The sequence below is a fragment of the Pseudophryne corroboree genome, chromosome 7 (genome assembly GCF_028390025.1).
Source record: "Pseudophryne corroboree isolate aPseCor3 chromosome 7, aPseCor3.hap2, whole genome shotgun sequence".
Taxonomy (NCBI): Eukaryota; Metazoa; Chordata; class Amphibia; order Anura; family Myobatrachidae; genus Pseudophryne; species Pseudophryne corroboree.
Genome location: NC_086450.1, coordinates 104,174,582 through 104,196,583, shown reverse-complemented (window position 1 = coordinate 104,196,583; position 22,002 = coordinate 104,174,582). Strand labels below are relative to the sequence as shown.

Here is a 22,002-nt window from a genome sequence, read left to right as displayed (position 1 = left end):
ACCCGCTTGCTTTTCTGAAGCCGAAAGGACTGTACCTGATAATACAGTGCTTTCTTAGGCTGTGAGGAAACCTGAGGTAAAAAAAATTTCTTCCCAGCTGTTGCTGTGGATATGAGGTCCCAGAGACCATCCCCAAACAATTCCTCACCCTTATAAGGCAGAATCTCTATGTGCCTTTTAAAGTCAGCATCACCTGTCCAGTGCCGGGTCTCTAATACCCTCCTGGCAGAATGGACATTGCATTAATTCTGGATGCCAGCCGGCCAAATATCCCTCTGTGCATCCCTCATATATAAGACGACGTCTTTAATATGCTCTTATGTTAGCAAAATAGTATCCCTGTCTGATAGGGTCACAGACCACGCTGCAGCAGCACTATCCATGCTGAGGCAATTGCAGGTCTCAGTCTAGTACCTGAGTGTGTAAATACAGACTTCAGGATAGCCTCCTGCTTTTTATCAACAGGTACCTTCAAAGTGGCCGTATCCTAAGACGGCAGTTTTTGACAAACGTGTGAGCGCCTTATCCACCCTAGGGGATATCTCCCAGCGTAACCTATCCTCTGGCGGGAAAGGGTACGCCATCCGTAACTTTTTATAAATTACCAGTTTCTTATCGGGGGAACCCACGCTTTTTCACACACTTCATTCACTCATCTGATGGGGGAACAAAACACTGCCTGCTTTTTCTCCCCAAACATAAAACCCTTTTTTAGTGGTACTTGGGTTAATGTCAGAAATGTGTAACACATTTTTTATTGCCGGGATCATGCAACAGATGTTCCTAGTGGATTGTGTATATGTCTCAACCTCGTCGACACTGGAGTCAGACTCCGTGTCGACATCTGTGTCTGCCATCTGAGGGAGCGGGCGTTTTTGAGCCCCTGATGGCCTTTGAGACGCTTGGGCAGGCGCGGGCTGAGAAGCCGGCTGTCCCACAGCTGTTACGTCATCCAGCCTTTTATGTAAGGAGTTGACACTGTCGGTTAATACCTTCCACCTATCCATCCACTCTGGTGTCGGCCCCACAGGGGGCGACATCACATTTATCGGCATCTGCTCCGCCTCCACATAAGCCTCCTCATCAAACATGTCGACACAGCCGTACCGACACACCGCACACACACAGGGAATGCTCTGACTGAGGACAGGATCCCACAAAGCCCTTTGGGGAGACAGAGAGAGAGTATGCCAGCACACACCAGAGCGCTATATAATGTAGGGATTAACACTATAACTGAGTGAATTTTCCCCAATAGCTGCTTGTATAAACAATATTGCGCCTATATTTAGTGCCCCCCCTCTCTTTTTAACCCTTTGAGCCTGAAAACTACAGGGGAGAGCCTGGGGAGCTGTCTTCCAGCTGCACTGTGAAGAGAAAATGGCGCCAGTGTGCTGAGGGAGATAGCCCCGCCCCTTTTTCGGCGGACTTTTCTCCCGCTTTTTTATGGATTCTGGCAGGGGTATTTATCACATATATAGCCTCTGGGACTATATATTGTGATTATTTTGCCAGCCAAGGTCTTAATATTGCTGCTCAGGGCGCCCCCCCCCCTCCCCCCAGCGCCCTGCACCCATCAGTGACCGGAGTGTGAGGTGTGCATGAGGAGCAATGGCGCACAGCTGCAGTGCTGTGCGCTACCTTGGTGAAGAATGAAGTCTTCTGCCGCCGATTTTCCAGAACACTTCTTGCTTCTGGCTCTGTAAGGGGGCCGGCGGCGCGGCTCCGGGACCGAACATCAAGGCCGGTTCCTGCGGTCGATCCCTCTGGAGCTAATGGTGTCCAGTAGCCTAAGAAACCCAAGCTACCACCAGTTAGGTAGGTTCGCTTCTTCTCCCCTTAGTCCCTCGCTGCAGTGAGTCTGTTGCCAGCAGATCTCACTGTAAAATAAAAAACCTAAATATACTTTCTTTCTAGGAGCTCAGGAGAGCCCCTAGTGTGCATCCAGCTCAGCCGGGCACAAGATTCTAACTGAGGTCTGGAGGAGGGTCATAGTGGGAGGAGCCAGTGCACACCAGGTAGTCCTAAAGCTTTCTTTAGTTGTGCCCAGTCTCCTGCGGAGCCGCTATTCCCCATGGTCCTTACGGAGTTCCCAGCATCCACTAGGACGTCAGAGAAAATAAAATGGAAATGTAATCAGAAAGATGACCTACGTGGAACGCCCTGACTTTGTCATTCTGGTAGTAAAGCTTGGTCTTGGCTTTTTCTATTGCCTCTCTCCTCTTTTCAGCCTGGTACTGGGCTTCCTCTAAGTCAATCCGCTCCTTTTCCGCTTCTTCTTTTTCCTCTCGAAGTTGCTTTGATTTCAGTCTCTTTTGTCTCAAACCCTGCACAGAAAATGATAATATGTGGAAGAGAATTCTGGGAATTATATTTAAATGGAGGTGCAACGTACACGGAGACCGTTCTGTGGGCTTAACCAAAAGTCATGATGCCTGCATGCCTCAGTAACAAAATAGGTTCCTTGTAAATGGACAGGCTGCTTTGTCGTATGCATACAGATGCCCACTATTTATTTGCCCATTTGTGTGAGCAGCAGTGCTCAGCCCCGGGTAGGATTACCCCAGGTGTACACAAAAAAATCTGCATTTAACACGCAGGAAAACCCATAGATTCCAGCACATTGGGGGTCATTCCGAGTTGTTCGCTCGCTAGCAGTTTTTAGCAGCCGTGCAAACGCTATGCCGCCTCCCACTGGGAGTGTATTTTAGTTCAGCAGAAGTGCGAACGAAAGGATCGCAGAGCGGCTACAAAGTTTTTTTGTGCAGTTTCAGAGCAGCTCAAAACCTACTCAGCGCTTATGATCACTTCAGACCATTCAGTTCCTGTTTTGACGTCACAAACACGCACTGCGTTCGCCCAGCTACTCCTGCGTTTTTCCTGGTACGCCTGCGTCTTTTCTGGTACGCCTGCATTTTTCCGAACACTCCCTGAAAACGGTCAGTTGACACCCAGAAACGCCCACTTCATGTCAATCACTCTGCGGCAGCCAGTGCGACTGAAAAGCGTCGCTAGACCTTGTGTGAAACTACAATGTTTGTTGTAACAGTACGTCGCACGTGCGCATTGCGCCACATATGCATGCGCAAAAGTGCAGTTTTTTGGCCTCATCGCTGCACAGCGAACGAATGCAGCTAGCGATCGACTCGGAATGACCCCCATTGTGCAGAATCTATGGTTTAGCACGCGTTACCCTTGGGTTTTCTGTGCGGGAATTATGCAGAATAGTTGTGTAACTCCAGACAGTAACTCAAAACTTTTCCCCATGCCTGATTGAATAAACCCCCTAATATCAGAACTTGCTACTGATATCAGCCTGTGACATTGCATGGTAATATGTTTTACTGGCTTCTGGATTATTTAAAATATTAAAGTTGTACAGATAAATGTAAAAAAAAAAAAAAAAAATGAAAAAGCCTAGCCCTGTTATTAGTAATACTAAAGAAAGCAGATGCAGAATAGTTTTATCGTCATTTTTTTTATTGTACTGTATTATGTGAGAAATATATATGTACAATTTATTTTATTCTTGTACCATTTTTAAAAAAAAGCATCTTCTCTACAGCACATTTATTGCTTTTATAATATATAGAGGCACCTAAATATTATGGGGGAATTCAATTACAGGCGAATGATTTTGCCCGGCCGAATCAGCACAGCAGCTGCACTTTACTACAGCCCAATCTCACACAAACCTGTTCGTTACCCCATCGGGTAGCAAGCACTTTTGAGTGAATTTGGAATTCAGCCAGGTGGGCAACGGATGTGAGATGCGGTGCCGTTGCTGGCATTTGGATGCTGTGGCAATGGCAACTCTCACCCTTCCCCCTTTATCTAAAAGCAATTATATAGATAACAAATATTTTGCTTTGCAACTGTTGAGAGAACAAAAATGCAATTAGCTGCAAGAGGGTACCCAGGTGAAAAATGATTGATAATCTTTGGTGTAGGCGATGGTAACAATATAAAGGCATGTTCACTGGAGATACCAGGAGAGAAAATCATTGGGGTAAACAGAGGAATATATACATTTCTTGATCTCTATTTTGAGCCACGTATTGTCCACACAAACATCAATATGATACGTGGCTCTGTGACTGCCAGAACAGAACTGTCTCTGTAGCATCTGCTTGTGATCCCCACTCAGATGTATACTTTTTATTTTAGTTATGTCTTCATTTATTTATTTTCATCAAACAAATAACCGTGGGAGGGAACATAAGAATAAACAAACACGCATAAGAAACTGCAAAGTAGGGCTAAATTTACTACAGTTCGAGTTTCCAAAGTGGAGATGTAGCCTGTAGCAATACAAAACTAGCTATTACCTTCTGGAAGGTGCTAGATAAATGGTAAGAAGAGTCTGATTGGTTACTATGGCAACATCTCCACTTTTGAAAACCCGCACTTCAGTAAATAAACCCCCAGTGTCAATAGCATTCCAATACGCCATCATTATACACCATACATGCATTTACAAAAGTGGAGCAATTTCACTGTTTATGAACAATGGTCCTCATTCATGTCTGTGCACAAATGCCTGCGCAGGAGCGTTTTTCTAGGCTGCGGAGACACCCACCAGAACCATTGCAAAGTCCACAGCAATCATGTACTCATACGCAGCACCTACACAATGAGGAACATCGTCTGCTACATAGAATGGCCACGGCAGTAGCGGCACTGGTGCCATGTTTCTCTATGCACCGCAGCTGAAGGCAGATACATGCCTCGAAAATGGCCATGGCGCGCCTGTGTTTTTGCCGCCACTCCCACGTTAATTCCCTCAAACGGTCTCTTCCTGTCAATCACTCTGCATATAGCATGACATATAGCATGTCAGTGCGAGTGTGATCTCAAAGGTACCTTGGCGCATGTGCAGTGCGATTGCAACACATGAGCAGTGATGATACTTCTGGAAGGGCAAAACCATAGTACAACATGAAAAGCTTTGGGGAAACTATATGATGATCCATAGCGATCCATAAAACATTAGATGAGAAACAATAAGCACACAGTATGTAACTATTCGGATATAGGGGCAAATTCAGTATGAATCGCAAGTAGCGACTCGTACAGAACTTTTGCTGAGGGGCCGCAGGCGCATGAGCAGCAGGCCCTACTGCGCATGAGCCCGCAATTTCTGCGGGAGGGGGCCGCAGAAATTCCGATCACCTCTGCCTGTCAATCAGGCAGAGGCGGTCGCGGGGCGGCAATGCTCCGTTTTCTGGGTGGAAACGGAGAGTTGCGGGGGCGCGCCAGCCCAAATGGTGGGCTGGTACGCGCGAACGGGGGCGTGTCGGGGGTGCGACCGCAGCGGCTACGTGACGTCACACGCAGCCGCTGCGACAACAAAAATGGCGCCACGACTCCTGTGGCCGCAGCTAAACTGCGCCGGCAGGAGTCATCCTTAATTTCTGCTAACAAGCAGAAATTGCGTGCTGTTCGCAATTTCTGCTTGAAGCAGGGGGGGAGGCGCCGGTCAGCATGCTTGCTAATGGTTAGCAAATTCTGCTGTTTAGCAGAATTTGCTAACCCTACTGAATTGGCCCCATAATCTAGTGTAATTTGAGTGTAAATACCATATGAGATGTTTGTGGGTATAATATTAGAAACATGGCAGAAATAATATAGTAGTGAGTCAGTCAGTCACTCACATGTTACAGAATTAACTTCACATGTAAATATCTGGGAACTATTCACGAAGCAGTGAAAAGAGTGGAGAAAAGAACCAGTGGAGAAGTTGCCTATTGCAACCAATCAGCTTTGTAGGAAACCTTTATCAAGTACATTCTATAAAATGTAAGGGAGATGCTGATTGGTTGTATGGGCAACTTCTCGACTGGTCTGTTTCTCCACTCTTTTCACTGCTTCATGAATAGACGCCTGAATCATATAACAGTTCAGTTTCCGCAATTGTAACACCTGTTTCACGCAAGACATATCTGTAATTGGACGGATCAATCTTTTTGCACCTTTGAGGGTATAGTCAATACCTGTCGGATCCTTTCCGACAGGTCAGTATTCAGTACCGCGGCCAAACCCGATAGCAGAGGCGTAGCCAGAACTTTGTGGGCCCCATAGCAACATATTGAAGGGGCTCCCGTCCCAATGCTTCTAGAGAGACACTTCTCTGCAGCAGATGTTAATTTTATGCCCTATAATATTGTCCTACAGTGCTGTAGTTCATTTTCTGAACCATAGCAGAGCCTTATTTAATGTTATGCCCCACAGTAGTGCCGTAGTTTCTTTTATGAATCGTAGTAGTGAATAAGTTCACCCTACAGTACTCTACTGTATGTCACATTTCAGAGCTGCCAGTACACATTATGCCACACAGTACCCCCAATTCACATTATACTGTATATAGTGCTCCCCATTCATATTGTGCCTCATTACAGAGCCCCAGTTCATATTACAGTATATAACATTTAAAATACCCTCCAGTTCATTTAATACCACACTACAATGAGCAGGTCCAGGAACATACCTAGATACAGTATATTGCAGGCCCCAAGGAAAAAGTTTGAAAGGACCCCTACGTTCCACCCAATGGCAAAAAATGTATATACAGTAACACATGTAACTTTGACAGGAAAGATGGGCCCCTCTCAGCTCTGGGCCTCATAGCAGCTGCACTGCCTCTACCTATGGTAGCTAAGCCATTGCCCGACAGGTTTGGCCCGTTCCAATACTGACAATCCGACTTTTTAAAAAGTCGGATTGACATTGTCGGAAACGGGGCTAAAACCTGTCGGGTTTGGCCGCGCTTCCGACAATACACACGGCTCGGCGGCTGAAGCCGCCAATCCGCGTGTATTCTGACAGCTTTCCTTGTCGGAAAACACGCCCCCCTATTGATTAGGTCGGAACCCCTTCCAACCTAAATCTTTCGGAAGCTGCCGTCTTTCTGACAAGACGATAGCTTTCAACACTTACTGAAAATAACCCTTAATCTCCATCCATGTGTATAGGAATGGCACCTACCGGCACATGTCAGCAAGATCACTTGGCTCAGAATATATAAAGTTGCAGAGATTTATGAAGATAAACGCATGGATGTAAGGTGTTGTAATCAGGGCTGCCAAGAGAAATCCTGGGCCCTGGTACAACAACTTTCTCCCTCCCCCCCTGGATTGGTTGTGACCACAGCATGCGGGGGGCATGGCCACACCTCTTTGGGAGTGTGTCTAGCACATGAGAAGCAACCACTCAGGAACATGGCATGCCTCCCAGCTAGTGCAGTAGAGAGTCTGGCTGTGTCCAGGTACTTTTTAGGGGGCATGGCCTAATCAAAGGAGGCATGGTTTTGGGCCCCCACTGGACCCCTTCATCAGACCTGGGCCCAGGTAATTTGTACCCTCTTTCCCCCTCTCTCGGCGCCACTGGCTGTAACCCAGAAGGCCGTGTGCAAGTAAATCTAAGTGGGGGTAGAGCACCTTTTTCTGCACATTAGTTTGCACCCCTAGTGTATAATAATTGTATTTATTTTGCGTAAAACATACAGTAAAGCATGTTACAGGCAGAGACAGGCTCGAGAAGGAAGCCTGAGTATCCTGGAGATAGTACTGTGCCATATCTACTCACCGATATAGTGTTGGGCCAGCCTTTTACCACCTCCTTAGAACGTAAATGCAAGGCTTCTCTTTCTTTCAGCTCTTCATAACGTGTCCTGGCTTCATTCTCTAAGGCGTTGCTATTTTTCACAATACGCTCCCACTCTGCTTTTGGCAGAACAGTAACTTGCCGGAGGTCTACATGCCTCATTTCTACATCTGCAGTGCTGTCTGGTATCCCTTTCACTACAACTGTAATAATAAAAATGATATAAACAGGTATGTTATGTCATAATTTATACTATGTCCAGTAATCAAGCAACACGCTATCAAAATGCTACATTTTCACCCAAAGTCCCTAACCAATCGTCCCCTCCCTACATCTCGAACATAAGGCCTGATTCATGTTTATAAAACAAAAAAAGCAAGCAACTGTTGCACTGCAGATGGGGCAGATGTATCATCCCGTGCTTTTCTGCCTTACTTCCGAATCAGGCACACCCTTTCCGTTCCTTCTCTGACCAACGCCTCTTCTCCACCCTGTTCACTTCACATCAAGCTTGTCTCTAAAATTTTGTTCACGGTGCCCCCATCCACTGGCGATCATTTCCTCATACAGCAAGACTCTTTACCAGGTTTCCCAGGTTTAAAGGTTCCCTTGAAACTTACCTTTTTATAAAAGCAAACTATCACCCCTCATAACTTCTTCATCGCTCCACCACCGTCTATCCTTCCTAGCTCACCCTCCAACTGTTCACTCTTCCCTTTAGCATGTTCTTCCCAATCACACTCCAAGTCACCAGTGCTCCGCTCCCAGTACTCCTAATACATAGTTGTTTAACATTTTGCATGGAGATGTTTTTGAACTTCTACTCTTTGATAGATTAGTTTGAGAGATGTGCAGTAACACAACTCAATAGATAACTTCAGCTGAATTGCCTTCACCTCATGCGTCATGGCCTACACCCAATAGTTTATAGCAGTGAAGAGCAACCTGCAAAGGCTTCATGTACAAACATTCAAAAGGGCTCGGAATTACCTTTGATTATAGTAACAGAAATATAGCCACACCGCCCCTCCACATCACTCATCCAAAACAATGCCACTATACTGTATGTACCACAGTTACTGAACAACTTTACCACACACCACTCAGTCACCCTCTTGCCACTATATGTACCCATATATCCATATACTACATCTTGCTACGAACTTCACCCCCATTCCATATACTTATAGACCACATACAAATATTAATAAGATTGGTGTGTCAATAGTTATGTCACAACTTAAGTTATATATATGAACTTCATACAAAAGGAGCATTTGACACAACTGTATTCCTCTATCATTTTTATAAGAGCCTCACCACAGTAATCTGTGCTGTTGGGGACCCTGATCCTTTCAATATTTAACTATTTATGTGGTTTCCCGATTACCTCCATTTTTCTCCAGCGCAATCACAGTGCCCCATCACTCTCACATGGAGCCTGCCCATGTCTGAATAGTAACATATATGGACAAGTCACTACCACCCACAAGATCAGCACATACATCTTCAGAAACACTTTGGGTGCTATTAAAATGATATATCACGCCCAATCTCCTTTCTAAAGTGATCCCCGTTATCGTGCATATCACGCCCATAGTAATCAGGTTTAGCTACGTAAAGGGTTGGGCCCCTCTCTGCCCTGGTGGTAGCGAGTTGAATTGATAATACCACGCCCATCAGCAGAAACAGAACGGGTGTGGAAGGGGGATGAAATAATTGAATACCGCCCTTTGTGTTCCTGTGAGCAATCTGATGATCTGATTAGCTATAGGCACATACTTCAAAACTGGTGACACACAGAATAGCAGGAGATGAAGACTGAAAATAATAAAGTTCTGACTCTAGTCAACCTTAAAAAACATACAGCTCACAACTGTCCAGTTTTATGCAGAAGAGTCCCAAGTCCAGATAGTCGTCACATCTGCCCCAACTGCTCATGAACTGAATGCCACACACACCTGTCACAGATGCTTGTGGTAATTAAACGCTGTTTAATTACCACAAGTTTAATTAAACCCCACAAGCTCGCTGCCTAAGTGTCATTCTTGACTCTGAACTGTCCTTTGTGCCCCTACATCTAAGAAACATATCCAAAACATGATCATATCTTACACAAGACACAGCAAAAACTCTAATCCATGCTCTCATTATCTCCCGCATTGATTATTGTAATAGTCTCCTGACTGGACTTCCCAAACATAGGCTCTCACCACTACAATCCATTTTGAATGTAGCTGCGAGGCTAATCTTCCTCGCTAGACGTTCAACGTCTGCAGATACGCTCTGTCAGTCTCTCCATTGGTTACCGGTATTCTACCGTATTAAATATAAAATAATTTTATTTACATACAAGGCTATTAACCAACATACATCTCTTCATTCATCTCAAAATATCTCCCTACCTGACCTCCTCGCTCTGCACAAGATCTGCGTCTCTCATCCACACGCATTACTTGTTCACACTCAAAATTACAGGACTTTATCCGGGCTTCACCCACTCTGTGGAATGCCCTCCCATGCACAATAAGACTCACCTCTAGTCTCCAAACCTTTAAACGTTCCCTGAAAACTCACCTCTTCAGACAAGCCTATTAAATTCCAGACCCACCTACATAACCTTCAGTGCTTCCCTATCTAATTACATCCTCTCTGTACAGTACACATAACATCACATATATTGTCTTTCTTTACTCTCACACCCTCCTGACACTTGGCCAACATTGCTGGGTGCTCATATCATACAACCCATTAAGAACCTAGCAATCTGGTGGACCATTATGCAATAGGTAGCATCTATCCTTGTGTATCCATGCCTATTTCTCTATAGATTGTAAGCTTGCGAGCAGGGCCTTCCAACCTCTATGGCGGTCTGTTTTTACCCAGTTTTGTTCTATTACTGTTCTAATTGTAAAGCGCAACAGAATATGCTGCGCTATATAAGAAACTGTTAATAAATAAATAATTGTTTTCAGCGGAGGATGTGGCTTGGCAGTGGCCTAGTGCTTGCTTCTGAAGAAGTACGCTCCCATTTTGGCACGACCCTTCTCCTGAATACCATGAGGCCAGCGTTAGGAGGTATACATTTAGTCTAATCTCTTATTTACAGCCTTAATTTAATCTATTACTATCAGCACTATACCACAGTTGCCAACGCAGAGTTTTAAAAACTCTAATATGGTAAATTCAAACTTTGTAGCCTATGGGCCTGATTCAGAGATAGACGCAGTGTCAATGTTCCACACTACTGAGCAATTATTGGCATACTGCACATGTGCCAAGGTGCCGCTGAGATCCCGCTCGCAATGAGGATTTCATTGCAACGTGTTTGAAAATAGGATTTTAATTACCTGCCGGTAAATCCTTTTCTCATAGTCCGTAGAGGATGCTGGGGTCCATTTTAGTACCATGGGGTATAGACTGTTCCAAAGGAACATTCGGTACTTTAAGACTTTTCAACAGTGTGAATTGGCTCCTCCCTCTATGCCCCTCCTCCAGACCTCAGTATAGGAACTGTGCCCGAGGAGACGGACATTCGAGAGAGGAATTACTATTAAACTTGTGGCGAGATTCACACCAGCTCACACCATCCATAAACATGTCGTCTAACATGGCCTTAAACATAAGTCATGCCAACCAGCATGCATAACGCAACAGCAACAGCTGTTAACAACTGAACACATGAAAAAATGTGCAGAAAGATAAACGTAATCAGCAGGAAAAATGAGCACTGGGCGGGCGCCCAGCATCATCTACGGACTACGAGAAAAGGATTTACCGGCAGGTAATTAAAATCCTATTTTCTCTTATGTCCTAGAGGATGCTGGGGTCCATTTTAGTACCATGGGGATATAACAAATCTCCCAGTACGGGCGGGAAAGTGCTAATGTTCCTGCAGAACTGACTGACCAAATTGAAGGTCATCAGCAGCCAAGTGGTCAAACTTATAAAAAAAAACCTTTCAAATGTGTTTGCACCCAACCAAGTAGCAGCTCGGCAGATTTGCAAAGCCGAGACCCCCCGGGCAGTCGCCCAGGACGAACCCACTTTCCTTGTAGAGTGGGTTTTTACCGAAGTCAGTAACGGCAATCCTGCCGTGGAATGAGCGTGCTGAATGGTACCCCTGATCCAGCGCGCAATAGTCTGCTTAGAAGCAGGACCCCCAATCTTGTTGGGGTCATAGAGGACAAACAAAGATTCTGTTTTCCTTATCCGAGACGTTCTTGCAACATAAGTCCTCAGCGCTCTGACGACATCCAAGGACTTTGAGACGGCTGAGGTGTCAGAAGCTACTGGCACCACCACTGGTTGGTTGATATGGAAAGAAGACACAACCTTCGGAAGAAAGTGCCGACGTGTTCTCAGTTCAGCCCTATCTTCATGAAATATCAAATAAGGACTCCGTGACAGAGCTCCTAACTCAGACACTCGTCTGCCTGAAGCCAAGGCCAACAGCATGACCACTTTTCAAGTGAGAACTTTAACTCCACCTCTTGCAGAGGCTCAAAACAGTCCAATTTAAGGAACTGCAACACCATATTAAGATCCCATGGCTCCGCAGGAGGCACAAAGGGAGGTTGGATGCGCAGAACCCCTTTCACGAACGTCTGGACCTCAGGAAGAGAAGCCAATTGTTTCTGAAAGAAAACTAACAAGGCCGAAATCTGAACCTTGATAGATTCCAATCTCAATCCAGCATCCACACCTGCCTGTAGAAATAGGAAAAGTCGTCCTAATTGAAACTCCACCGCAGGAGACTTCTTGGATACACACCAAGATACATATTTTCTCCAAATACGATGGTAATGTTTGGACGTTACCCCCTCCCTGGCCAGAATAAGTGTGGGAATGACTTCATTGGGAATACCCTTACGGGCTAGAATCTGGCGCTCAACAGCCATGCCGTCAAACGCAACCGCGGTAAGTCTTGATAAACTAACGGCCACTGTTGAAACAGGTCCTCGCAAAGAGGAAAAGGCAGAGGATCTTCCATTAATAACTCTTGATGATCTGGATACCAAGCCCTCCTTGGTCAGTCCGGAGCAATGAGTATTGCTCGAACTCCTGTTCTTCTGATGATCTTGAGAACTTTTGGAATAAGCGGAAGTGGAGGGAACAGATACACCGATCGAAACACCCACTGGGTCACCAGTGCATCGCTATTGCTTGTGGGTCTCTTGACCTGGAACAAAATTTCTAAAGCTTCTTGTTGAGGCGTGATGCCATCATATCCACTTGAGGAACACCCCAACAACTTGCCACCTCCGCAAAGACTTCTGGGTGGAGGCCCCATTCTCCTGGATGGAGATAGTGTCTGCTGGAGGAAGTCTGCTTCCCAGTTGTCCACTCTCGGAATGAAAATTGCCGACAGAGCTATTGCATGTCTTTCTGCCCAGAGGAGTATCTTTGTCACCTCTGCCATTGTTGCTCTGCTTTTTGTTCCGCCTCGACGGTTTATGTAAGCTACTGCCGTTACATTGTCTGACTGGATCTGTATGGGACGACCTTGAAGAAGGTGTGCCGCTTGATGAAGACTGTTGTACACAGCTCTCAACTCCAGAATGTTTATGTGAAGGCGAGTTTCTTAACTTGACCATCTTCCTTGGAAGCTTTCGCCTTGCGTGACTGCTCCTCATCCTCAGAGACTTGCATCCGTGGTCACCAGGATCCAGGCCTGAATCCCGAACCTGCGTCCCTCCAGGAGGTGAGAAATTTGTAGCCACCACAGGAGCGAAATTCTGGCTTTCGCTGAAAAGGTTATCCTTTGATGCATGTGGAGATGCGACTCGGATCACTTGTCCAGTAGGTCCCACTGGAAGACCCTGGCATGGAATCGGCCATATTGTAGCGCCTCGTAAACCGCTACCATTTTCCCCAACAGACGAATGCACTGATGAAAACAATAAAAGTGAATTACAGCGCTAACACAACTGATGCTAATGATATGTGAATGTATTCATTAAAACAGACTGATAATCAATATATATGTAAAATTATTTAAAAAATTGCTCTTAAACCAATTTCATGGACATATAATAGACCTCAGCAAATGACCTTAGCTAGGCAAAAGTCCATATGATGATGTTTGGACAACAGGTCTAATTTACACCAAGACCAGTTTGTTTAGTTACCCATCAGGTGTTCCAATATATGGATCCGGATCAAGGTCCTTAACAGTGGGAAAGGATTCTGGTTCACAGTTCGTTTTTTGTTTGACACCTCAATGTCCAGCACGCTGTGTTCCGTTTGTAAATGAATCCTGAGATTCTTCCTTACTTAGACCAAGTTAAATTCGGGATCCTGGTTCACAAATGGCATGTACTCTGACTACGTAATGATTACATCACACCATATATTTCTACTGATTTACACAACATATCGGAGGACAGCATTAAAATTTAAATAATAAAGCATTTATCAATTATAAATACAATCACCGAAAGTGATGGTCTCTGAAACAACAAGACCATCTCTACCCGGTGTGCATTAGTGCTAGACACCCACATGAGTGTGGGGGACAATATATCAATTATCAAAATTCATGGCTATTACTAGCAAAAACAGAGAGGCACATACAAAATGAATATAAGAACTTTCCAATTGTAAATTTAGAGTTCGAAAAAGTAATAATTTGGGGAGCGGCGAAACGCGTAAGGGAACTCTGCTCTTAACCATTGGACGTGACTCAAGACAGCTTCATCAGGCTCCTAACCCAGGACCACCCATCTACATGCCATTTGTGAACCAGGATCCCGAATTTAACTTGGTCTAAGTAAGGAAGAATCTCAGGATTCATTTACAAACGGAACACAGCGTGCTGGACATTGAGGTGTCAAACAAAAAACGAACTGTGAACCAGAATCCTTTCCCACTGTTAAGGACCTTGATCCGGATCCATATATTGGAACACCTGATGGGTAACTAAACAAACTGGTCTTGGTGTAAATTAGACCTGTTGTCCAAACATCATCATATGGACTTTTGCCTAGCTAAGGTCATTTGCTGAGGTCTATTATATGTCCATGAAATTGGTTTAAGAGCAATTTTTTTAATAATTTTACATATATATTGATTATCAGTCTGTTTTAATGAATAAATTCACATATCATTAGCATCAGTTGTATTAGCGCTGTAATTCACTTTTATTGTTTTCCTTTGTTCTGGAGATTGACCTTCTCCAATCACAGCTGCTAGGAAAAAACCACTCATCTTTGCGCCTGTTTATTGTATACTTGGTATATAATATATTTTTACGAATGCACTGATGAATTGATACGGTTCTTGGTCTCAAACGTTGTTTGACCATGCTCTGGATCTCCTGAGCCTTTTCCACCGGTAGAAATACTCTCTGTATCTCAGTGTCCAGTATCATTCCCAAAAATGATAATCTCATTGTCGGTTCCAACTGCGATTTTGGAAAGTTGATGATCCAACCGTGCTGTTGAAGCACCTTCGGGGACAATGCTATGTTCTGGAGTAGCTTGTCCCTGGATCTCGCTTTTATGAGGAGATCGTCCAAGTATGGAATTATGTTGACTCCTTGTTTGCGAAGGAGAACCATCATCTCCGCCATCACCTTGGTGAATATTCTCGGAGCCGTGGAGAGCCCGAACGGTAATGTCTGGAATTGGTAGTGGCAATCCTGAACCGCAAATCTCAGGTATGCTTGATGTGGCGGGTAAATGGGGACATGCAAGTAAGCATCTTTGATGTCCACCAACACCAAAAATTCCTTTTCTTCCAAGCTGGAAATCACCGCTCTCAAGGATTCCATCTTGAATTTGAACCTTTTCAAATAAAGATTCAGAGATTTTAGGTTTAAAATCGGTCTGACCGAGCCATCCAGCTTCGGCACCACAAACAGGCTTGAATAAAAACCTTGGTTTCTTTGTTCGGCAGGAACCAAGGCAATTATTTTGTGACATAATTTGTGTATTGCGTTCAGGACATTTGTGCCATCCTGAGCAGAAACTGGCAAGGCTGATTTGAAAAATCGGCATGGGGAAGGTCTTGAAATTCCAACCTGTAACCTTGGGATACTATCTGTAATATCCAAGGATCCAGGTCTGAGTGAAGCCAGACCTGGCTGAAATATAATAGACGTGCCCCCACCCGATCGCACTCCCACAGAGGAGCCCCAACGTCATGCTGTGGCTTTTGCAGAAGTAGTTGCCGACTTCTGCTCCTGGGAGCTTGACGGTGTTGTAGATTTTCTACCTTTTCCTGTGACAAAAGGGGTACTCTTAGCCTTTTTGTACTTGTTGGGCCGAAAGGACTGCATAGTATGAGAATGATACTTTTTTTTTTTTTAAGCCGGTGTAGCTGCCGACAGCAGAAATGCTGACTTGCCAGATGTAGTAGTTGATATCATGGCATCTAGTTTCCAAAGAGGGCCTCACCATTGTAGGGGAGCACCCAATATTTTTGGATTCAGCGTCCGCATTCCATTGGCGAATCCAGAGCGACCTGCGGCTGAAATCGCCATAGTAGAGGCCCTTGAGCCCAGTAAGCCTATGTCCTTCATAGCCTCAACCAAGTAACCTGCAGAATCTTTGATATGACCTAGAATTTGCAGCATATCATCTTTATCGACCATGTCAATATTACCAATTAAATTGTATGCCCCCTTTTCCACTGCGGTACCTACCCACGCAGAAGCAATCGCGGGCCTGAGTAACGTACCCGTAGCAACATAGATGGACTTTAAAGTCGTCTCTAATTTGCGGTCATCAGGTTCTTTTAATGAAGCTGACCCTGGGGCAAGTAAAATGATTTTCTTTGACAACCTAGAGACTGAGGTGTCTATCATTGGGGGTGACTCCCACTTACGCCTATCCTCTTCAGGGAAAAGGTACGCTATCCTTAGACGGAGGAAAAGTCACCACCTGTTTTTTTAATTTAAATTTAAAATAATCTTTTTCCTCAGGTGAAGGTGTTGTGTCAGGAAATTCCAACACGTCTTTTATAGTGACTATCATACATTGAATGCTCTTAGCCAGTTTGGGATCTACCCCCCTCAAATCTCCAGTGTCGACTTCAGTGTCGGAATCTGTGTCAGTGTCCCTTTCCATAATTTGGGTCAGAGACCTTTTCTGGGAACAGGAGGGGTCCCGAGTGGGTGACGTGGAGGAATCAGCAAACAGAGCATCCTCCACAGACTGTCTTGGTTTGTCTGTTGTTCAGACTCAGAGAATTTACATATTACTCTGCAGCTTTCTCACCCACACAGGCTCAGAACACTCTTGTGCCTCCAAAATGGTTTCCTCTGGGGAAGAACTTTCTCTAGACATGTTACACACGTGTACAGTTACACCACTCACACACACAGGGGAGCTATTAGGGACAGATCTACCTAAAGTCTGTCAGAGAGACCCAGAGGGGATTGCCAGTCCACACCACGCGCCCTATATGTATTACATATAATGAATATACATATATACCAAAACAGCGCTTTTTATCCAAGGTGAAGCCCGCAGACTTCAATAAATTATGTGCTCCCCTCCCCTTCTATAACACCCTGGTACTTGTATCAGCAATGTGTGAGGAGAAGCAGCCTGTAGGATCAGCGCTCCAGCGTCTCTGTGAGGAGAAAATGGGGCCAAATGAGTGTTACAAGCAATTCTGAGGTGAAGCCCCACCCCCTGTAATGGCGCGGTTCAGCTACAGTAATATTTATACTGGCGGGGGTAGTATACATCAGCGGCTCACATGTATGTACATTTTGCCAGTGAGAGTAAGGATTTATCATGTCCCTCAGAGCGCCCCCCCAACCCCCCCCCCCCCCCCGCACGCCATGCACCCTGTGCTGAGAGACATGTTGCTGCGCTGGTACCTTTATGCCGCCATGATGACCGGAGGGCCCCTCTCTGCAGGTCTCCGGTTAATACTCACCAGCCTTCTGACTTCTGGCTCTGTTAGGGGGTGGCGGCAGTGCTGTGGGAGTGAGCAGCAGCCAGGCAAGGGCTGTGTTCAGTACCATACCTCCCAACATGACCCTATCCAGGAGGGACAGAATGCTCTGCTCCTGGACTTCCCTCTTACTGCTTATTGCTGGCACCTGTGCTGAAACACCTTTCTTATCCATTAACCTGTTCAACAGAGGTGCTGGCAATCATAAATGAAGAGAAAAATCCAGAAGCGGAGCATTGTGTCCCTCCTGGAGAGGGTCATGTTGGGAGGTATGCAGTACCCTTCAGGAGCTAATGGTGTCCTGTCAGCGGAAGCAGAGCCATTAAACTAACTGAGAAGTTGGTTCCTACTTCCTACTTTCCCCCCTAAGTCCCACGAAGCAGGGAAACTGTTGCCAGCAGCTTCCCTGTAAAATAAAAAACCTAACAGTCTTTTTCAGCAAAACTCAGTAGAGCTTCACTGATGTGCTGAGGTCTGGAGGCGGTGCATAGAGGGAGGAGCCATTTCACACTGTTGAAAAGTCTTAAAGTGCCGAAGGCTCCTGCGGAACCGTCTATACCCCATGGTACTAAAATGGACCCCAGCATCCTCTAGGACGTAAGAGAAAGGAAGTGACCATATGGAGGTGTTAGTGGGGAGTGGTTGGAAAAACGCAGACATGGCGCCTGTGTTGCTACTGCCATGTTCAGTCTGCACAGTCATGGGGATACCCATAAGCCTGATGTTCCATGTTCTTGCGTATAGGCTGCAAATGAGTATGCAATTGCGATAGCTCCAGTGGGTGTCTCTTTTCCTTCCTGCGCGGTAGTTCCACTTGCTGATATCAGGAGAAGCCGAATAAATTGCATTTACAATTTAATTAGCGTCCATCTCTGGGGTATATTTAGTAAAGTCACATTTTTTAAGAAGCGGAGATGTTGCCCATAGAAACCAATCAGATTGTAGATATAATCTTCTAGAAGCAGCTAGATCAATGTTAAGTGGAATCTGATTGGTTGCTATAGGCAACATCTCCACTTTTAAAAAAAACTCACACCTTAGTATATTTACTCCTCTGAATCAGGCCCAATGTCCTACCTAGTGTGCTGGGACACATGTAAGTCCTATCTCCAAGCTATTCACATAATAGGAATTTCAGGACGATAAGATGGGAATTATTGTGTTTGCATAAAGTAAATATGAAAGGACAATGTAATTAATTTAACTTACATGACATATTTAATGATAAACTTCATATAATTAATTATATGATCTTCTAAGAGTTTATATCATTTCCTTTCAGCTGGTTATTAACATTTATTTATTTATTTATTTCTATCAGTGGTTCCCAAACTTAGTCCTCAAAGACCACCAACAATTCACGTTTTCCAGGTCACCCAGCAGGTGCATAGGTGTATTCCAGTGATTTTCAACCTTTTTCCACTCGCGGCACACCTACAAGACTTTAAAATTGCCAAGGCACACCATCAGTGCCCCACGGGATAAAAACCGCATATACACACATTGGCCCCCATGGCAATTAAACAAAAACACAGGCCCCCACAGAAGTGCAAACACATTGGCCCCCACAGTACTAAAACTAATTTATAATAATGCCACACACTGTCCCCCAGAGTAATTCAACCACACACTGCCTCCCCAACTAATTTCACCTGCAACTTAACCTGGCCACTATTTACTCCTTATTTATAACTGTATAATGCAGAAGGAGTCATCAGGACCACGTCTAAAATTCCCCACCAGCAGTACAAAATTGCCACTTCGTATATGCACAGCTCCATATTGCATAAACATTGTCCCCACAGTAATGTCACATTGCCCCCCAAATAGAAATTCCACTCACTGCCCCCCCCCCCCCAGTAATTCCACACACTGCCCCCCAATAGTAATTCCATACAATATCTGCCCCCACCCCACAGTAATTCCACACATACATAATGGAAAAAAATATATATAAATAACCTGATCTGGCAGAAGTGAGGAGCATTGAGTGGATGGACCAGGCAGTGGCAGCAACAGCACGGCGCAGCAGCAGCACGGAGCAGCAGTGGGTGGGCCGTGCGTGACCTATGTCTCGCCATAGGTGGGTAGCGGAAGTGCACAGCACTGCCGAACCGGCTACTGATTGCAGCGGCAGCTGTGCTGGCATCTCTGGCGGGCGGCAGCAGGTCTCTCTCTGGCGGGCGGCAGCAGGTCTCTCTCTGGCGGGCGGAAGCAGGTCTCTCTGGCGGGCGGAAGCAGGTCTCTCTGGCGGGCGGAAGCAGGTCTCTCTCTGGCGGGCGGAAGCAGGTCTCTCTCTGGCGGGCGGAAGCAGGTCTCTCTCTGGCGGGCGGAAGCAGGTCTCTCTCTGGCGGGCGGCAGCGGAATCTCTGGCGGAGGGCAGCGGCATCTCTGGCAGACGGCGGCACACCTGGCAACCGCTCGCGGCACACTAGTGTGCCGCGGCACAGCGGTTGAAAAACACTGGTGTATTCATTACTCACTGACACATTGTAAAGGATAAAAGGATACACAGGTGGAGCTAATTATTTCACTTGCGATTCTGTGAGGAGACCTGGAAAATGTAAACTGTTGGGGGTCATTGAGACAGAGGCCCTCATTCCGAGTTGATCGCTCTCTGCCGTTTTTTCGCAGAATAGCGATCAGGCTAAAAATCGTCTGTTCTGCGCATGCGTATGGGCCGCAGGGCGCACGCGCCAAGTAATTTCACACAAAACTATACAATTTTACACAGGGTCGAGCAACGCTTTTCAGTCGCTCTGCTGATCAGTGAGTGATTGACAGGAAGTGGGTGTTTCTGGGCGGAAACTGACCGTTTTCCGGGAGTGTGCTAAAAAACGCAGGCGTGTCAGGCTAAAACGCAGGAGTGGCTGGAGAAACGGGGGAGTGGCTGGCCGAACGCAGGGCGTGTTTGTGATGTCAAACCAGAAACTAAACAGTCTGCAGTGATCGCAACCTAGGAGTAGGTCTGTAGCTACTCAGAAACTGCAGGAAAGATTTTTGAGCAATTCTGCTAATCTTTCGTTTGCACTTCTGCTAAGCTAAGATACACTCCCAGAGGGAGGCGGCCTAGCGTTTGCACTGCTGCTAAAAGCAGCTAGCGAGCGATCAACTCAGAATGAGGGCCAGAGTCTGGAAACCATTGATTTATATAGAGTTATACATTGTATATAGGGATAAGGTTACCACCTCATCCCTTTAATGTTGGACACATTAATTACACAGGTTCTGTGGCTGATTAAAACCAGGGGAAATGGAGTCTTGAAGTCAGCCAGCCACAGGACCTGTGTAATTAATGTGTCCAGAATTAAAGGGATGAGGTGGTAACCCTAATAGGGGGTCATTCAGGTGCAGCTGTTCTACCTACTCCTGTTGCAATGATTTGCCATATGCAATTGCGATTATATGCTAATATGGCAGAACCCATGCAAAAGGATGCCCACTGCAATTGCAATCTTTTGCGTACGGCGCCGCATGATTGCAGAAACATTGGTAACATTATTGCACATCGGGTTGCCACGCAAAGCCTGAGTGCCTCTGAAGAATCACAGGCCTCTCCATTAGCAAGTGTGATCACAGCTGCTAATATATGCATGCCTAGAAAACGCTGTCCGATCGGCCATGACACGCCCGCATTAGCATGACCACTCCCCGATACCACCCCAAAACATTGAGATCCTGTCACTGACTTTGCAACTAAAATCTTGCTGCCACTCGCATATCACTCGCTGCGCGCGCACACTGTGGCTCAGACGCATGAACGATATGCGTACCACCATCGCTTTGTGTCTGCACCTGAATGGCCCCCATAGCCACCAGACTACCAGGAAAAAAAAATAATAATAATTTTTATCATGGTTACATTTTCTTATCTACTTTAAGATTTGTGAAAGAAATCACTGCAAATACACCACGTATGTGATTTGCTGTACACCAAGGGATGCGTTTGGTTTCACGTATGATCCCATGATGATGTTTGCCGGGTAACCCCAAACGCCTCCTAAAGTGTGTCGACGCTTACCCAAGAAGACACTCCTTATGTGTAAACTAAATATGCATCACAATTTGTGTATACTTTATTTGACCCCAGCACAATATACTATAATTTATTAATTGTATTTGTGAAATTACCCCTTGAATCTGTCTGAGGTACCCTAACCTGAAAATCCCAGCTGCAGCTAGCCATCTGCTGTGGAACTATAATAATCTGTTATGGCACGTTGGGTTCTGCAGTGTAGATGATGGAGAAGCCTCTGCTCACCTCTCTGCTGCGCTGTGTTGGAACCTTTCCTTCTCCCGTACTGGACTACGGGAGAGCTGGCAGCCGCCGCCATCATTGTGACCACCACGTCTCTCTCTCACTTAGTCCACGGAGGACTGTTTACAGCGTCCTCACGTTGCTAGGCAGGGACGCCATTTTATTTATCGTTGCCTAGTTACCTTACAGGAAAAGCGCAGAGAAAAATGCTTACGTCTCGTCGACGTCACGCT

At 45.6% G+C, this 22,002-nt stretch overlaps 1 protein-coding gene across 1 annotated transcript in view; it reads right to left on the bottom strand.

Annotated features, from left to right (window-relative positions):
- The window catches only part of CFAP210 (cilia and flagella associated protein 210), a 142,278-nt gene extending 120,325 nt beyond the window's left edge, over positions 1 to 21,953 (bottom strand). The window contains exons 1-3 of the mRNA XM_063933513.1: positions 21,773 to 21,953; positions 7,585 to 7,805; positions 2,154 to 2,327 (exon numbers count right to left, since the gene is read on the bottom strand). Coding sequence (XP_063789583.1) covers positions 2,154 to 2,327; positions 7,585 to 7,805; positions 21,773 to 21,848 — 471 coding nt within the window. The 5' untranslated portion in view covers positions 21,849 to 21,953. The remainder of the gene's footprint in view (positions 1 to 2,153; positions 2,328 to 7,584; positions 7,806 to 21,772) is intronic.
- Positions 21,954 to 22,002: the final 49 nt, after the last annotated feature.